The sequence below is a fragment of the Cetorhinus maximus genome, chromosome 3 (assembly GCF_964194155.1).
Source record: "Cetorhinus maximus chromosome 3, sCetMax3.hap1.1, whole genome shotgun sequence".
In the NCBI taxonomy this organism is placed as follows: Eukaryota; Metazoa; Chordata; class Chondrichthyes; order Lamniformes; family Cetorhinidae; genus Cetorhinus; species Cetorhinus maximus.
Genome location: NC_135881.1, coordinates 56,760,609 through 56,779,066, shown reverse-complemented (window position 1 = coordinate 56,779,066; position 18,458 = coordinate 56,760,609). Strand labels below are relative to the sequence as shown.

At 43.3% G+C, this 18,458-nt stretch overlaps 1 protein-coding gene and 1 non-coding gene across 2 annotated transcripts in view; one reads left to right on the top strand and one right to left on the bottom strand.

Annotated features, from left to right (window-relative positions):
- The window catches only part of cubn (cubilin (intrinsic factor-cobalamin receptor)), a 481,327-nt gene extending 464,519 nt beyond the window's left edge, over window positions 1-16,808 (bottom strand). Inside the window, exons 1-7 of the mRNA XM_078535601.1 lie at window positions 16,699-16,808; window positions 16,438-16,564; window positions 16,015-16,110; window positions 10,063-10,164; window positions 2,385-2,488; window positions 1,668-1,794; window positions 844-1,012 (exon numbers count right to left, since the gene is read on the bottom strand). Coding sequence (XP_078391727.1) covers window positions 844-1,012; window positions 1,668-1,794; window positions 2,385-2,488; window positions 10,063-10,164; window positions 16,015-16,110; window positions 16,438-16,564; window positions 16,699-16,808 — 835 coding nt within the window. The remainder of the gene's footprint in view (window positions 1-843; window positions 1,013-1,667; window positions 1,795-2,384; window positions 2,489-10,062; window positions 10,165-16,014; window positions 16,111-16,437; window positions 16,565-16,698) is intronic.
- Window positions 7,260-7,341, top strand: trnastop-uca (transfer RNA opal suppressor (anticodon UCA)). Its single transcript has one exon. It is a non-coding gene; the product is annotated as a tRNA-Sec (tRNA).
- Window positions 16,809-18,458: the final 1,650 nt, after the last annotated feature.

The following is an 18,458-nucleotide window of genomic DNA, read 5'->3' as shown; positions in this document are numbered from 1 at the left end:
GGGAAGTCTTGATGGCAAACCTCCAGCATTCACTGTCACTTCCCCTCTGAAAGTGACTTCACCTTCAGGATTTAGTGCAAGTGTAGATTAACATGGAAATTCTGAAGCTGCAGTCTATCACAACTGCTCCACCACAGGCTGTGCTGTGGGCCATCACCCACCCCCTCCACCCTTTCAACCTCCAGAATCAGCAATCATAGATATCATTTTATTGATGAGAAAGTGCCCTTTTCCCTCTCCCATTGCTGTTAGAAACCTCCAAAAAAGTTACACCTTGTTTAATTAGGAATCACTTGGCTTTTAACAGCAATCTGAGTAATAATTACTGGATGACAGATCTGGCCCTGAAAATATAGTTTTATATTTGTGGAGTCTTGTTAAATGCATTATAAAGATTAATTACCGAATTTTTTAAACTATTTTTTCAATAATATTTTTTCAAATCGTTTAAACTTCTACCTTCATTATATGTATATGCCTCAATCTTTATTTTGATGGATGTAAAATCTTTTAAAACGTGATTTGATTTCCTTGCTTTTCATTTCCTACATGTCTGTCTGTGAAAATTCTTTCATGTGATTGACTGCTTGGACAGTTTGATGACATTACTACAACTCCACATGGGAATTCTCATTAAACAATGTTAGGACCCACTGCAATGTGAGAGAAGTAAAACTCTCAGTACAGAGATCACTAGATTTCTCAGTGAGACTTTCTTCACCCCTGCTTTGCCACTGACTGCAAATTCAGATCATAATGAATACTTGTCGCATTGACAAGTTTCTAATGATTGATTATGATATATTTCAATCCATTTAAGATAAAAAGCAAACACGTTATTACCTGCTGGGCACTGCCCACAAGAGTAAGAACCTTGTGAATTAAAGCACTGGACTGGAGGATTTGTTGAGCAGGGAAAAACATAAAGACTACATTCATCAATGTCAGAGTTGCAGGCTGAACTTGTAGGAGCTTGAGTCCACCCAACATCACAGAGACACTGGTACTTGGGCTGTGTATGGAGAGCAAATGGAAACATTGAATATTAATAAATGTTTGCAATTAAAGATACAAATGCTGCAATTACTAGAATGTCAATTAACACCACTATGTCAGCCCATGGGTTGCTCTGTGTCAATCAAAGAGTTTCAGGCAAGGTGGGACTTTCAACAGTGCATGGCAAACAAAGTCTATTTACTGAATAACAATGTTTTCTTTTGAACTGCAAACTACAACAAACACTCTACAGAATCTATTTAAAAAGAATCACTACGAAATGCAGCAAACAGAGCTCATGACCAAAGCTGGAACAATTTCTCTCAATTGATACAAAATTTCTCCAGCAAATTGCAATGACAGAGGATGTTTACACAATATAAATTGATAGCTTTTCCAACAAAATGCAGTGAGTGGAGGGTAGTTATCATGTGCATAAAATCAATCCCTGTCACCTACAGTCATGCAGTATCCAGATGTAAATGAAGGGGGAAATCACCCATTCATCTCCATTCTGACTGGGAATAGTGGTATCACTAAATTCAGCCTACAATTACTTCATGAACTTCAGTTCAAGTGTTATAGTAGAAGATGCTTATTCAGAGTATCTGTACAGAAACAATTTGTTTTTTTTTAAACTTGGACTCACAAATCCTTCCATGGATTTTTACCTGATTTGGCTGCACTCTCTCTGAATCAATACAGGTGCCATGTTCACATAGTGCTTGTGAGCTACCTTGGCAATCATCATATTTGGAAGTACAGTGTGGACCATACCATTCTGGAGTACAGGTACAGCTGAGGATGACAGTACAAAATATCACTAATGTTAAAAACAAGGTCAATAGGATCTTTATTTCATAATGCTATGCCCTTGGTATACAAGTTTGATACAGATGTTTTACAACACTCTGCTATCCTGGCTCGATTTAAGAATGCTGCACTATGGTTACGCTGTTAGTTTGAAACCACAATGGGCTAAAAGAGTGGGCACTCATTGTAAAGAAAAGGGAAGCTTGGTGCAACCTCACTTCAAAACAAAGAGCATAAGCGGTATTAATTTTTCAGCATGAAAGTAAAAGGATCAAATATTCATTCAGTTCAGTATTCCAAAATACTTCACACATACATCATACAATACTGCTGACAGCCCATTATGTATTTAGAAATAAATGCTTCCCATGTGCTAATCCTAAATATTCAGCCTGCTGCCTCTGTTTCATCAACTTGTGGAGATTGCTTGTTACCACCATGTATCATTCAATTAATTTGTAATCCTATTTCTCTGGCTTTTTGAAGTAAGTAACTTGACAGTAATAATTTCTGACAGTAAAACATCTACAGCAAGCCTAACAGCTCTCAGCTTTGACAAAGGTAGGTCCTGTTACCTGTAACTACCTTTTGTGTTAACACACGTCGCTCCATTCTGACATGCGAGTGGTGTTCCAGCATAGGTCAGACATTCATTTATATCATCAGAACAAGTAGGTCCCTAAATAAACAATGTAATGAGAAATTATGAGCACTTGGAACTTAGCTTTGAGTTTTTCTTCTGCTTCATTGAAATTCAAGCAGTCCACAACTGAAAATTTTAATGCTCCCTGTTAGTTATGGAGCAAATTCACTCATAACAGCAATTATTGTGCTCAAAAGCAGAAACTTTAGAGGACTAGCAAAATAGAACCTTAAGAGTTAATATAAAATCATTATGATGAAGATGGCACATACCCTTCAGCCTTTTTAAATTACAGAATCACTTCAGGAAAAAGTAATTCCATAACAACTTTGGCAGCTGGTCTGTAATATTTATATTGCAAAGCAAATTCTTAAACGTGCAAACAGGCAGACAAGATAAGACCCACTAGTCCAAGTAAGCAGTCCTTTGCAATTGTGATACCTAGTGCAACATATCATAGACATTTCCCATCCACCAGAGCCATGTAATCTAAGTCTAAATTTAATAATCTAAAGCTAATAGAAAGTTATCATTTATTGCAAGAGGAATTGAAGACAAAAGTAGACTGCATACTTATTTAAGGAAGGGTGTAAATGCTTTGGAAGCAGTTCAGAGAAGGTTTACTAGACTAATGCCTGGAACGGGAGAGTTGTCTTATGAGGAAATGTTGGATCTGCAGAGTTTAGAAGAGTAAGAGGCAACTTGATTGAAACATATAAGGTCCTGAGGGGTCTTGACAGGATGGGTGTGGAAAGGATGTTTCCTCTTGTGGGAGAAGCTAGAATTAGGGGTCACTGCTTAAAAATAAGGGGTCACTCATTTAAGAACATAGGAAATAGGAACAGGAGTAGACCATTCAACCCCTCAAGCCTGCTCCACTATTCAATCAGATTATGGCTGATCTTCTTGTGTTTCGATTTCCACATTCCCATCTAACCCTGATAACCTTTGATTCCCTTGCCTAACAAGAATTTATGTACCTCTGCCTTAAAAATATTCAATGACCCCACCTCCACCTGAGATTTAAGACAGAGATGGGGATAATTTTTTTCTCTCAGATGGTCATGAGTCTTTGGAACTCTTCCTCAAAAGGTGGTGGAAGCAGAGTCTTTGAATATTTTTAAGGCATAGCAAGATAGAGTCTTGATAAGGAAGGGGGTGAAAGGTTATTGGGGGTAGATGAGAATGGGGAGTTGAAGTTACAATCTGATCAGCCATGATCTTATTGAATGGCGGAGCAGGCTCGAGGGGCCGAGTGGCCTACTCCTGCTTCTAATTCCTATAGTTGTATCTTTGTATGTTCATATGTATCTCTTAGGAGAGGTGAAAACCAGATAAAACCCAGGCCAATTAGGGAATAAAATCTGCAACAATCCACTCCAACTCCTTCAGGTTATCAAAACTAGTCCAGGAGAACACATAGAACCAAATTTATGTTACAGGATACTGACCACATAATTTTCTTTATTCATTGGTGGGATGTGAGCATCACTGGCAAGGGCAGCACTTTATTGTCCATCCCTAATTGCCCTTGAGAAGGTGGTGGAGAGCCACCACCTTGAACTGCTGCAGTCCATGTGGTGTAGTTACACCCACAGTGCTGTTAGGGAGGGAGTTCCAGGTTCATACCCAGGGTCAGTAAAGGAAGAGATATATGAGGCGACCTACACCCAGTCAGAACAGGCACAGCATTTTCTTGAAGGAATATGGCAAATTCACTGCACAAGCCAGCAACCTATTTCACAGGACAACTATTTTCCGGGGAAAGAAGGATTTCCAAACATCCAACCTAGTTCTGCCTTATATAACTTGTAAGGGTGACTTTTGGTCCTCCCACCCTACCGAGTTGATATACTTGCTCCACGTAAGTACTATTTAGTCCCTTCATTATTTTACCGCCCTGAGGGCGGAATCGTCTGGGCCCGTTGGCGTCGGGTGCCATGGCGGGTGGGGGGAGGACAATATGGCGTCAAAGACAAAATTCGTTTCAAGCCGTTGTGAAACCAGTTCGCAATCATCCACTCCGCCCATCAATGGCGGGCCGTCTCTGCTGCCACTGCATGGCGGGAACCTAATTTTAATACTTCAGCATCTCACTAAAAGCCCTGCTTGCCGGAATCAACCCCTTATGTCAAATTTACCACCTATATCAGCGTGACTTCAGAATTGCAGGCTCACAACTGCCTTTAAAAGTCGTGCACCTGGTAGTCTGAACTTCAAGGAGAATTGTGAGGTGAGTGCACACAAGCTTGTGCCGTGCTCGCGAACATCACCCGTAGGACATCAAGGAAGAGGCACTGCACATTCATGTGGGGGAGCGGGGGGTGGGTGCACAGGCAAATTGCTTTTTCCTGGCTGAATTTCAGTGCAGTGCTGGAGCAAGGGCTCCAGTGCAGGGCAGGCTGTTGGGGGTGGTGGGGAGGAGGGGGTACAGTGGAAGTGGTTTGCAAAGCAACACAGGCTGAAAGAAGTATGTTGGGGGGGTGTGTGAGGGAAGTGGCCATGCACTTGGAAAAGATTGTCAGGAGTGAGCATTCTTCCGCAGCTGAAGCGTTTCCTCTGCCTTCCTGTGGCTCGCTTGCTGTAGCGAAGCTCTGAGTAGAGCGCTTGTTTTGGGAGTCTCATGTCAGACATGCGGATGATGTGGCCGCCCAGCAGAGCTTATCGAACTTGATTGATGCTTCGATGCTGGCGATGTTGGCCTGAGCGAGAACACTGAGGTTGGTGCACCTATCCTGCCAATGGATTTGCAGGATCTTGCGGAGGCTGCACTAGTGATACTGCTCCAGAGTTTTGAGGCGCCTGCTGTACATCGTCCACGTCTCTGAGCCATATAGGAGAGCGGGTATCAATACTTCTCTGTAGATCATGAGCTTGGTGCTGGTTTTGAGGTCCTGGTCTTCAAACAGTCTCTTCCTCAGGCGGCCGAAGTCTGCGCTGGCACACTGAAGGTGATGTTGAACCTCGTTGTCGATGTCTGTCCTTGTTGACAGTAGGCTCCCAAGATATGAAAAGTGGTCCACATTGTCCAAGGCCTCACCATGGATTTTGATAGCCTGGGGGGCAGTGCGGTGTAGAGCCGGCAGGTTGGTAGAGGACCTTTGACTTATGGATGTTTAGTGTAAGACCCAAGCTCTCGTACATCTCGGTGAAGGTGTTGATGATGGCTGGGAGCTCGACCTCCGAGTATTCACGGACGCAAGCATCGTCTACATATTGTAGTTCAATGACAGAGGATGGGCCAACCTTGGATCTGGAATGCAGGTGGCGGAGGTTGAACAGTTTTCTGTTTGTTCTGTAGTTTAGCTCCACTCCAGCGGGGAGCTTGCTGAGGGTGAGTAGGAGCATTGCGGTAAGGAAAATCGAAAAGAGCATCGGTGCGATGACAAAACCAGCCATAGACGCCAACTTCACGGAGGCACTGAACTTTGTGCATTTTGCCCAGGATCAGAAAAGCCAGAAAGCAAGAGCACTGGGATTTGTACAGATCTCTGGTTTTCCACAGGTGCAGGGTGCCATTGACTGCACTCACGTGGCGCTTAGATCTCCATGGCAACGAGCACTCAACTACATCAACCGCAAGGGCTTACACATGCTGAATGTTCAACTGGTGTGTGACCACCACATATGCATCCTACAGGTCTGCACATGATTCCCAGGGAGTGTCCATGATTCCTACATTCTCAGTAGGTCTCAGATCCCTGACATCTTCCAGGGTCCAGAGGGGCTTCAGGGTCTTTTCAGGGACAAGGGCTACCCACAGTGCATGTGGCTGATGACGCCTGTGCGGCGGCCTCAGACTGCAGCAGAGCGACGGTACAACGAGGCCCATGCTACGATCGGACTTTGATGGAGCAAATGATAGGCATTTGGATAATGAGGTTCCAGTGCCTCAACAGGTCCAGTGGAGCACTGCAAAACAGTCCACCGAGGGTGTTGCGCATCACTGTAGCTTGCAGCATGCTCCACAACTTGGTGCTGCAATGTCGGGGTGGGAGGAGGAGATGGAAGATCTGCATGTCTCCTGCGATGAGGAGGATGATGAAGGGGATGACGGTGACAAGGTCCTCAAAGGCAAAGATGCCGTCAGTCAGGCCATCGCACTGACAGATGAGGCAGGGGCGCTCGGGAGGCCCTCATAGTCGCAAGATTTGTGGAAGATGATGATGAGATGCAATGAGGACACTCCATAGATCTGCACATTGCATCTGTGAATGTCTGACTCCTGTCTGGCTGAGGGCAGCTCAATTGTGCTCTGTGACCAGGGTCATATCATGAAGACCCAGCTGCGAAACTTTAAATGCACCTTATCTTTTGTCCGCCTTCAGCCCCTGACCCCTTCAGGAGCACAGCGTCACTGGTCACGGATGCTGAAGAGATGGGTAGCCAGTCCCACCTCAAAAGGTGCTGGCAGCGCACAGAGAGAATGATGGAACTCTGTGATGCCTGCCAACAACATTCTGGCAGCAATGACCAGCACCGTCAGGTGCAGGTATCACTAATGTGTCCAGTGAGTGTGAAGCCAAACCATCACTTTGCCCTGAAGGTTACACATTGCACAGGGAAGAGGCCCTGGACTGAGACACCTGCCTTTATCTTGTGCAGAAAGGTTTCACATCTGAGTGACACGAACACTGCTCATCAGAACAAGGAGCCATAGGCAAGGAGACACACTTGGGAGTTTATTTACAACAGTGAACATTATGTACAAGTTATTAACACCCGTGCCCAGGCTGTGCAACTACATCTTCTTAACTTTGTTAATTTAGTTTATTGTTTTGACTCAAAAGAGTTACATCTTCTTAATGCCTGGATCACCCTCAGTGGTCTGAGGTGCAGGCTTCAAACCTGTAGCTGTCTAGCGACAGAGTGGTTCAATTCATGAGGTGTCAGCTGTGGCTCAGTTCATAGCACCCTCGCCTTTGAGTCAGAAGGTTGTGGGTTCATGTCCCACTCCCGGAAAAAAAAAAAGAACTGTGAATGTACTCGAAAGAGTTACATCTTCTTAACCTTCCTAACCCTGCTGTTATGTCTTGGTGCTTCCCCCGATATCCACAGCAGAGGTGGAGGAAGCCTGCTCACTGCTACACCCTGTCTGTAATGACCTTGGCAGGCACCCTCTGGAGGGCCCCAGCCTACTTTGGGTGTCCTGCTGTGGGTCAGCCACCCCCTCTTTGGCCTATGGAGCTGGAGCTGTGGGGTGTCACAGGCAGAGAAGATTTGGATTGGCCAGACATTCCCGGTGGGGGGGGTGGGGTGGCATACGCCTGCTGCTCCTCCTCCCAATGGGTGCCAAAGGTCCCTTGGCTGACTCCTTGTGGAGAAGGGGAAGCTGGAGCGAGATCTAGCTGTCCCGCACTCCTCTCACATACACATTTTTAGAGGCCCACAATGGCATCAGCGATGGAGTTCAATCTGTGCAGCAGTGCAGGACCGATGTCCTGGACCAAGGTCTACATGGCGGCTGCCATCTTACCAGTGTTGTCCTTGGTACATTGGCTTGCCAGCACTATCACCTCAGACTGAAGGTGGACAGAATCCTCCAGTGTGCCTTGCAATTTGAAGAGTGCAGCAGACATCTCCTCCTGATGATCCCAAGCTTGCCTTTGCAACTCCAGCAACTGAGGCATGACAGTCCAGAGCTCATCATCTGACTCGGACTCAACAGATTTCTAGCCTCCAGAAGTCCTCCGAGTGTCCTGGGAAGTCCCTGCCACTGCCTGCTGTGGATCAGACAGTGCAATATACTCACCAGATTGTGACTCCGAAGTTACTCTAGAACTAGGTCCCACCAAGGTGTGTGTCTCTGTGATGGTGGAGGGTGTGGGTGAGCGCTGTGATGGGTCTTCAATTAGGGTGTCATCAGATTCATCTGCTGAGGTGTCTTCAGGGCTTGAGTCGAGGACCTGGCTCGTGCACTCCTTCCTAGATGTGACTGCAAAAGCAAGGAGAAATAATTAATGCATGGCAGGGGACTGCGGAACAGGGGAAGTGAATCATAGCATGGTTGTCCGATGGGTGTTACACTGCTGGATCCTCACTTGGTTGAGCACTGCCGACCTCACTATCAGCACAGGAATGATCCAGATCATCGGCGGCCAGCTGGATGGCTCTGTTTTCAAAGTTTGTGAAGACCTTGATGTCGGGCATTCATCCACCTGTCTGCGACCTCTCCCTTTTGTTGTGTGCCATCTTGTCCTGCATGAATACAGATGGAGTAAATGTAAGCAGGATGCCTGCCAGGCCAGATGAGAAGGATGCCTGGCACATGTGGATGGTGAGTGGTGCCATGGACAGGATGAGGACACGATCCACAGGGCAGATGAAGCTGTGTGTGAGAGAGTGAATGGTAATATCCCTTGAACTGGCAGTGAGTGAGACCCCTGTGATGTTTGATGGATTTGAGAGTGCGCGTGTTAAGAATGAGGGGAAGAGTGAGTTACCCTGACGGAACGGAGGAGATCATTCATCCTCTTTCGGCACTGGGTGGCTGACCTCTTTTGCAGGGTATTGGCGCTGACCACCGCTGCCACCATCTTCCATGCTGGATTTGTCACCTTGCTTGCTAGTCTTCGTCCAGAGCAGGCATAGAGGACTTCACGGCGGGCTTCCATTGCACCCAGTAGGTGCCTGAGAGAGGCGTTGTTAAATTTGGGGGCACCATGTTTCCTTCCTTTGGCAGCCATGACTTTCCAGCAGCTTTTGATCCCTTAGAGAGGTCTAGCTCTGTGCAGGGGCACCCTTTAAATATGGCATCCAGATTAGTGAAGGCCTGAGGTGATGGCTGGGCATCTGAATCAAATGGGCGCCTGCCAGCAATGCGGAGTGTTTCCCGTGCACACGTTATTAATCAGGCAGTATACGCCAGGAATGTGACGATACGGTGTAAAAACCCACCACTGTGGCCGGCACGTAAAACGACTCTTCACACACTCGCTACCGCAGTTAGTGCAAATCTGGAGCGATTCCCCCCAAGTCTATGCTTTTCTGAAGTATATAGATGCAACTCTTGAACCTATCTGGGTAACTAAGGTGTATTAAACTGGGAGTTAAGCCTTCTCTGCACTCTTTCCAGGGTCTCAAAATCTCCCATTGTGTAAGAGGACTACAGCTGGATATTGTATTCTAACAGAGGACTAAACAAGCTCTTGCATAAGAACAAAATGATCCGAGAACCATTTTTGCTTTAGCCATAGCTTCACAATATTGATCATGAACCTTTAGACAATAATGCACTCAAACGCCCAAATTTCAACATTAATGTAGCAAACTGCTAATAAACAGCAGTTTGAAAATCACACTTCTCAATTTTATTTTCTGGCCACTGGATGTTCCGCATTGGAATGTCGTTACAGTCCAGCAAGGTAAAGAGAGCATCAATGGGCATGATATGTTGTAATTCACTGTTTAGTTCATCATTAAAGTGTAGTGTTTATGAAAGAGCTTCTTTACTGCTAATGGTATTCTCTCATGATGCATACAGCCCCAACCTTATATATGCATTAAATTAGTTTCCATGGGTTTAATTGGTGAGAAAAAAAACTCACCCATCTAGAACATTTTCATCTCAATTTACAGAAAATATAATGTCTAATGAGAAATTTTCTTGCCTTCCAGTTGTTTGGACAGAGGCAGAAGAAAGAGTCAATGAGATCCAGACACATTCCATCATTCTGACAAGGGTTGCTGGTGCATGCGCGTCTTTGCAATATCTGAAATATGAAAAATGCACTTTATAGTAGATAAAGTTTGAGATTCAAAGCACTTGTTAGAGAGTAAAACCACAAGATTCTACGGGTTTTGAACAAACAAAATAAGTGCGTTTCCACTTTTTCTGCTTAAATACATTTCAGATTATATAATAACAAACTGAAGGAATAATTTTAATTCAGGGCTTTCAAATCCCAGATTTATTGTACAATATCTCTAATAAAGGTTGTTATAATCCTGGACCCAACGCTCAAGTTTTCGGTAAGACCTGGTTAGGGATGCGTAACGTTTTGTTTATAGTAGATAAAGTTTAAGATTCAAAGCACTTGCTAGAGAGTAAAACCACAAGATTCCACGGGTTTTGAACAAACAAAAATAAAAGTTATTATACAAGATCAAAAAGATAAACCAATTTGCAATATCTATCTTATACCCTACCATTCAGGGATATTATATGGTACATGTGAATTAACAGGCAAACTGTGGTCGAATGTACCACACTGCACATTAAATAGCAAATGCAACCAAGACAGGGTCCAAGGATTTATCAACAATCCACCCAGATGTCTGTAGCACTGTGAGTCAACCAATGTCACAGAAATTCTTTTTCTCCTGAGGGATTCCAGTCTCACCTTCCAAAATCTTGCCTTAGAATTCTCTCCAAAAGTTGCTCCAAATCAGACAGCCTCAACAGCAGCCCACCTCACGTGGTTTTAATCTCATCTCCTGAGATTCCATTCCCCTGGATTCCAGAGTATACATTCAATCACCAACTCCCAAGCTCTTCGGCCACGACAAGCAGAACACTGCTCCAAAGAAATACATTCTTCCCAACCGCCTGCAGCAGAGTCACCAAACTTCTGCTGCCTTCTTGGATCTTCAGGGCTTCTCCCAAGTCCTCGTTGATTGCCAGGGCTTCTCCTGAGCCCTCACCACTTAAAGTCTGGCAACCACAGCCCTTTTTCTGCTTGGAGCCTCTTTTGCTGCTCCTCTTTCTTTTTTAACTGGGCCCTCTCCCTGTACCTTGCCTGGGACTGCCTCTGGGTACTCTCATTGCCCCCTCTCCCTGACCCCTCACTATTGTGGTGATCTGCTCCTGGGTCACGAGACCCCATTTCTGCACCTTTTTTTTGTGCTGGCACACTGGGCCCATCCTCAGCCCGAAGAATTACAGAAATGCTTGATTGCACATGCACCACCCACTCCTGGACCATGCATGTGCAAAACTCCCAAGGCCAGTCAGGACTTGGAGTTCCTGATCTGCGCTCTCAATGCTAACGTAAGTCTAGATCTCATAGCAAGTTTGATGCTCCTAATGAATGCAATACTCTAGATATTTAGATGGCTGTTGCTCTGATTTTCTCTCTTTACTCTCTTTCTAGAACCAAAGGATTCCTGATGTTATTCTCTCATCTAAAATGTGAGACAAATTGGGCCAGGAATATTTGACCACCCAGGCCAAGCAGATAAATTGCCTGTTTTCTTTTAAGAAACATTTGCAACCACACCATAGCTAAGAATAGATCACAACAGCAACTTATATTTTGTGACATCCTTTGAACCAGAAGCAGTGCAGTACAGTACAGAAAATTTGTAATTTCTTTAAAATGTCTGTGGTATCTGTAATTGTTTTTAAGGATGTTTCAAAAGGTTTGCATCAATGGTAAAAGGATTAATTGTAATTTTCTTGGATAATAATAAATACTGGTCCATGTGACCTGGTGACCTTTGACCTGGAAGTAGCCCCAACAAGGTGGAAGTTAAGAACAGAAGCTGTGTGGCTGGCAAACAAGAATGGAAAGCAGCAGACAAAGGAAAGCTACAAGTTGGAGGGTGAAGGCAATCAGCACACAATTGCAGGTACAAAGAAAAAGCAGATAGAGACAAAATAAGGTGCACATATAATTTAGGAACTGTGGTGGAGTCGAGAGAGATGATGGTGAGGTGGAGATGGGTATCGCCATGAAAAGTATGAAAAGTAATGCTGTGCTTTGAGATGATATTGTCAAGAGACAGTATGTAGATGAGAAATAGGAAAGGACCCAGGATACACCCTTGAGGGACACCAGAGGTAATGGTCCAGGAGAGAAGCCATTACAAATGATTCTCTGACTACGAGTACTAGATAAGAATGGACCACGCACATAACCATGGGAAGGTGGGGGGTGGGGGGGGGGGGGGGGGGGAGGAGTGGGGGGCAGAGTGCTTGGGTGGCAACAACTAGCTAAGTGTGGGATCTCTGCCCCTAAGTGGGAGGATGTCCTACCCTCGGCTACAGCCGGCCAATCTGATTGGTAGTCTTTGCAATGCCAGAGCTCAGTGGTGGGTGCTGCCGGTACTGCAAGCAGGCCCATGATGAAGGCCCCAATGGATCCCAGACTCAGGTAAGTAAGAGGTATTGTGCAGGAAGGGATCAGGTGCCTTAGGGCGAAAGGTGAGGGGAGTTGGGGTGTGGGTTTTGCAGTGCAGGTGGGGAGAAAGGAAGGTGGAGGATGTGTCCCTAATGAGCAAAAGGCACCCCCTTAAAGATAGTACCCCCTTTGCTTCCTGCCCTTTTAAAAACTTTTTTTGAAAGAATGGGCTGCCCACTCCCACCTACCTGCCTGCGAACACCAACCATATTATGGCATGGGCAGCATAATTTTGGGCTTAATTGGCTTGTTAACAAGCTGAATTGACATTTATTTACATATGGCAGGCAGGCTGCCATTGCCTGCCCACCCCCTCTATTATGGGGGACCAGCTTGGGGGTAGATGAGAGGGTGGTATGCTTGCCTTTGCTCCTACTTTATGTGCCTCCCCCCCACCCTGAAAACACGCCCGATGGGGAGCTGTAAGATCCAGCCCAATGTCTCATCAGTAGCCACCATTGCAGTATACCCCACAGAATCAGGTCTCGTGTCCGAGACATTGCCTGAAGAATTAAATACTTTCTAATTTGTTGAGCCCTTTTTTTTGGTCTATTAATAACTGGTCCCAATCTGAATTGTTAGCTGTCTGTAAACAGCCCAACTCAAATCTGATCCCAAAATCAGACAGGACTGAATGCTATTCTGCAAGTTTTGAGGTTAGGTATGAAATCTAGTTACCTGTAGTGTAGTCTAACAATGTAACCTTAATCTATGCTTCATCTGCCCTCTGATAAGGCAGCTAACATTTAAATCCCACACAAATTTAACCCAAGTTTTCTCAGTCATTTTTTAAATCTGTGTTATCGTGCATTTCACATTTGGCTGAAATATAAGGCCATCATTACTATATTAGAAACTCATTGAAAATTCAAAGTACTTACTGCTTGTAAAGTCTGAACATTGGCTTGAAGGCTTTGCAGCTAAAAGGGCAGCAAAAACAGCAGATATATCAGTATTTCAAAGATTCCAACATTACATTGCTGCCTTAGGAGGAAAGAGTGTACAAATAATTATTTTTAATAATTACTTTCTGGTCAGTATTGCAATGTCGAGAAAATACTGAAGTAATGATTGAAAGGCAAGGTGAATAACTTATGCAGGATTTTACTGACACCAACAGAATGCAGCTGGTCTGAAAGGAAATCCACTTGGCTTGCAACCCCCATTGCCCCAGTCCTCTATTTTTAGGTTAAAAAAAACTAGAGGAATCTCTAGAGGAGAGGATTTTCTCATAATTTTGTTCAAGTTCTACTGGTGGCTAATGAGTAAGTAACCTATCAATGATACTGTTTTCCATAAACCCACCATTTTTTTAATAACTGTACCATTAACTTCTAGGCAAAGTAATTGAATTTTAAACATTCAAAATCTAACTAGAGAAATGGAAAAAATATGTATTAAACTTTCAAAAAATTCTTCATGTTTTTCAGAAAAAATATCATCATAGAATTCAATGAAAGGCTCACAAAGGCTCGAAATGCCCCACACCTAGTTCAGTCAGGACAAAGGGCCCAGTTCTAGCTTTGAATAAGTGAATGGGTTTTGGGTGGGTTAAAAGCTTACCCAAAGATTACTTCTTTCCTTTGAAGAGTAAGGCCAGGATTTTCGAAATAACAAAAAGCCTCCCCGTGGTTGCGAAAATGGCAGAAGAGACTGAAAATCGGAAGTCCCACCCCCAAACACAGCGCCTACCGTTTTAGGGGGGCGGGAATGGACCCCAGTTCGGCATTTGCACAAATGCATTTCGTGGAGGCAGCTTCCCATATAAATCAGCAGCTGCCTCCACTCATGTCTAATTTTGGTGACTCAGGTGTGTGAAACACAACGTGTGTAGATTAGACCTGTTGGAGAAGCTATAAACTTTGTTGAGTCCTTTGGAGAGGTGGAGTACCCCTTTGGATATGGTCCCAGGACATCTTTAGAGAAGGTCAAATATGCATTTAGGGAGGTCAGGTACTATTTGGGGGAGGTCAGGTGCCTCTTGAGAGAGGCCCCTTGGGATTGTTGAAATTAGGCATGAATGTGCATGAAAAGTACACATTAACTGTCATCGCATTGGAACTGTCAAAAGTGTCAGAATGAACTGTCAAAGGCAACTGTCAAAAGCAACTGTCAACCTGTCAAGGTATTTAAAACTCCTGCCTTATAAATCATTGAAAAACATATCTGGAGTGTTTTTAAAAAAAATCATTGTTTGCTTTTTCTGGCTGTTGACATAAGCCTGAGGGCTACCATTACTAGATTTGTGGTGCATGACAGATTTCAAAACCTTCCATTATCACAGTAGGGAGCCTGCCATTTCACAGTTTGATTGGCAGCTCCAAGTAGTTAGAGGTTCTTTGAAGTAGGACTATGAATTTCAATACTTGTTTTTATAAGGGATTATGCAGGTGAATGAAATGTTTGTTCTTATAAGGGATGATGTAATTGAAGGAATGTGAATCCAGTGAATTGTTTTTTTATGGATGAGTGGATTTAAAACATAAAGTCTGCAATAGACACATAGAACTTAATTTTATTTCATCTCTGCTTGGCTCCTAAGTTCTGCCCATGGTGGATACTGGGTGAGTTGGCATGGTAGGAATGAGGGCAAAGGATAATGGGTGGGGGTCATGGGTTTTCATGAGTTGATACTAAGCTGGCATGGCAATATAAAGTGCCCTGGGGGTGGGCAGAGGGGCATGAAATGACATGGAAAGTGTGACAGGCCATGGGTGTAGGCAGAGGGAGATCAGGTGGCATGGAGGGTATGAGAATCCATAGGGGTGAAAAGAAGGACCTAGGTTGTCATGGAGGGTATGAGGAGCCATGAGGAGGTTGGTTGAGGGGCAAGGGTGGGCATGGATGGGTCATGGGGAGAGTGTGTGGGGGTTGAGGGAGTGTGAAGGGTCAGGGCTGGTTGGCTGTTTTATGTTTTTTTTGAAACTTCAACATAGTACCGGAGCACAGAAGCAGGCCTTCTGCTCAAACCACCTCCGCACCTGGCAGTCTCTGCACTCATTCTAGGGTCACCCAGCCCGACTCCCAGAGAACCCTGCCACCCCAGAACAAAAATTCCAACCTCCAGGGCACTTTCTCCTTGATTGGGTTTGTGGAGCCGGGAAATGACTTGACTCTACGCTCCCGACCCAGGAGTGAAAATTCAGGCTTAAGGTTTTTTTTTATGGATATATGACCTAAATAGAGGACAGCTTCAAGAATTTAATTCCGCTTCTTTAAACGTTCTTCATGTGTATTTTGTGGAAAACCTAAGATCCACATGTAGAATTGGCCCTAATGAAATGCTGAATAAAGTATCATGCGAATACAGAGTCGCTTTCTGTTCCTAACATGGTAAAGTCCAAAGGCATTCTTCAGAATGCTAGGTGTTCCACTTTTATGGCCATGAAGATTAATTGAAAGAGAACAAGCCAGATAAGAGATCACAAATTGTGTACTTACCCTCACATTCAGCTGGCTGATTTGATTGGAAACATTCTGAGCGATATGACATCCACTAGTTTTCATTTCTACAATGTCATCTTTATTTTTTCTTATCTAAAGTTACAATAAAACAATTGAATTTATCTCATGTAATAATACAAGACATTTGCAGTTGTACTAAAATAATAAGTGCAATCCAGTACTCAAATACAGTTAAAACTGACATGTATCATTCAGGACTACTTTTACATGTTAAAGCTTAATATAAAATTTAAAGCATGAAGCAGAATATTTAATTGGAAGTATCTTTGTTTAGGCTGGCTAAATAATAGTTTTGTAAGAGTTACTTAGTTAAAGAATACTATTTCTACAACCTAAGTAATTTATATTCTTAATAAAATGGTAACAGTATTTTATATTTCAGACATTCTCAGGTATTACCTGAATAAATTGTTGTTCCAGATCATCATTATTTAGTTTAATCCTCCCAGATGAAGTCTTGAATTCAATGTTCTTTAGGTTACCAGTTTGAAATATCAAATTGCCATTATTTGAAGTCATTCTTGGTCTTGTAATAAAAAAGATACTTGAATTAACAGAAATTAACAGCATGATGGATACCAGCTTCAAAAACTAAACATATGCATTTGTTGTTCTTCAAAACTTAGTAATATTCTTTGAAATGATTAAAGTAATACCTACTGGTCACTGCTGATTGCTCTCTCCTGTCGACTATTTCCATCATTTTCAGATTCACATTTTAATATTAAAATTGCAATTAACAGCCAGACAGAGTGCCTGGAGTAAGTCATGTTAATTGCATATCCTCTCAGGTTCTGCTGATTATGGTGGTCGGTTGAAGTAATTGTTCAAACTCCAGATTTTAAAAAAGTGTACCTTTAACCCAATCAAATGAACCTTGATCATATCTATCATCAGATTAGATGTACAATGCTAAAGTATTATTAGCCAACTAAGATATAAGACACTACAAAAGCAAAATACTGTAGATGGTGGAAATCTGAAATAACTACTGTTGCATTTGCTTTTTGTTTCTAAGGCTTATGGTATAGCATTTCAGATAAGCCCACCAAAAAATGTTGACTTTTAGGGTCAATTCCCAGTGGCGCATTCAGAGAGTGCAACCACGCATTCTGTGCGCGCAGACCACAAAATCAGATGGGTAGGCCCAAGTACTGGCATTGCTAAACTCCAAATTTTCCGATGGAGACATTTTAGTTTTTTTTTTAATAAGAGGTTTGCACTCACCAAGCTCACCCCCAAAAACAAGATAGGAAATATACATAAATGAAGGACAGAAAAATACCAAACGATCTCTCGTGTCTGTCCTATATTGCCATGGTATGACTTCCAGACAACATCAATCCTAGCTACCATAATCTCCCACCCACCAGCTGCGCAAACTCTCGAGAGAGACAAAAAGCATAGAGGAAAAAACATTTTGGTTTAATTTAACTCTAGAAAGTTCCTCTCCAACCTTTGAGAACAATTAAACAAGTTCCAGAAGACAATGGTGATTGGGAGGCACACTCCAATACTTTCTTCATAAGGTTATGTTGGGCAGACACAGAAACTCATCCTGTTCCCTTTACACATTTGCAGTAAATCTATTTTCACTGCATATGTTGGCAAAATATTCCAGGTCTACAAAAACAAGTACATGCTAATATCTAATCTAGGTCTGTGCATATGTAATTTATACTCATGTCTGTTGGTCCTCTCTTAGATGACTAACTCAAATATTCTATCTAATGATTTCACTATTTTAAAGACCTAAGTCAAATCTTCTTAAAGTCTATGCTTTTCTAAGTAAAGTTCAGCTCAAGGGAAAACAGCTGTGCTTACATTTCGGGTTTCTATTACTCAGGATGAATTCTGACACAGTGACAGTCCTATCTGGTTGCTCTGAAGAATACCGCATTATTGAACTTGGACTCAACATCACATCACCACATTAGTTAGATGTTATATTGCACCTTCCATGAACTCAGGACATTCCAAAGCACTTTACAGCCATTGAGCACTTTTGAAATGTAGTTACTGTTGTAAAGTCAGAAATGGGGCAGTCAATTTGCACGCAACAAGCTCCCACAAGCAACAATGTGATAATGATTGGGTAATCTGTCTTAGTGATGTTGATTGAAGGATAATTATTGGCCAGGGCACAGGATATCTACTCTGGTCTTCTTTGAAATAGGCCCATGGGATCTTTTACATCTGTTGGAAAGAGCAGGTGGGGTCTTGGTTTAATATCTCATCCAAAAGACAGCACCTCTGATTGTGCAACACTTCCTCAGTTGCAGCAAAGCAACTGTAAGCCATTCAGCTACCACCAATAGGCAGCAGAAACCAGCAGCACCACCAGCAACCAGGTGCCAGCCAGCAAACAACATCCTTTCTTCTGTTAGAGGTTGTTCAATGGGGCAGCAGACAATGGATAC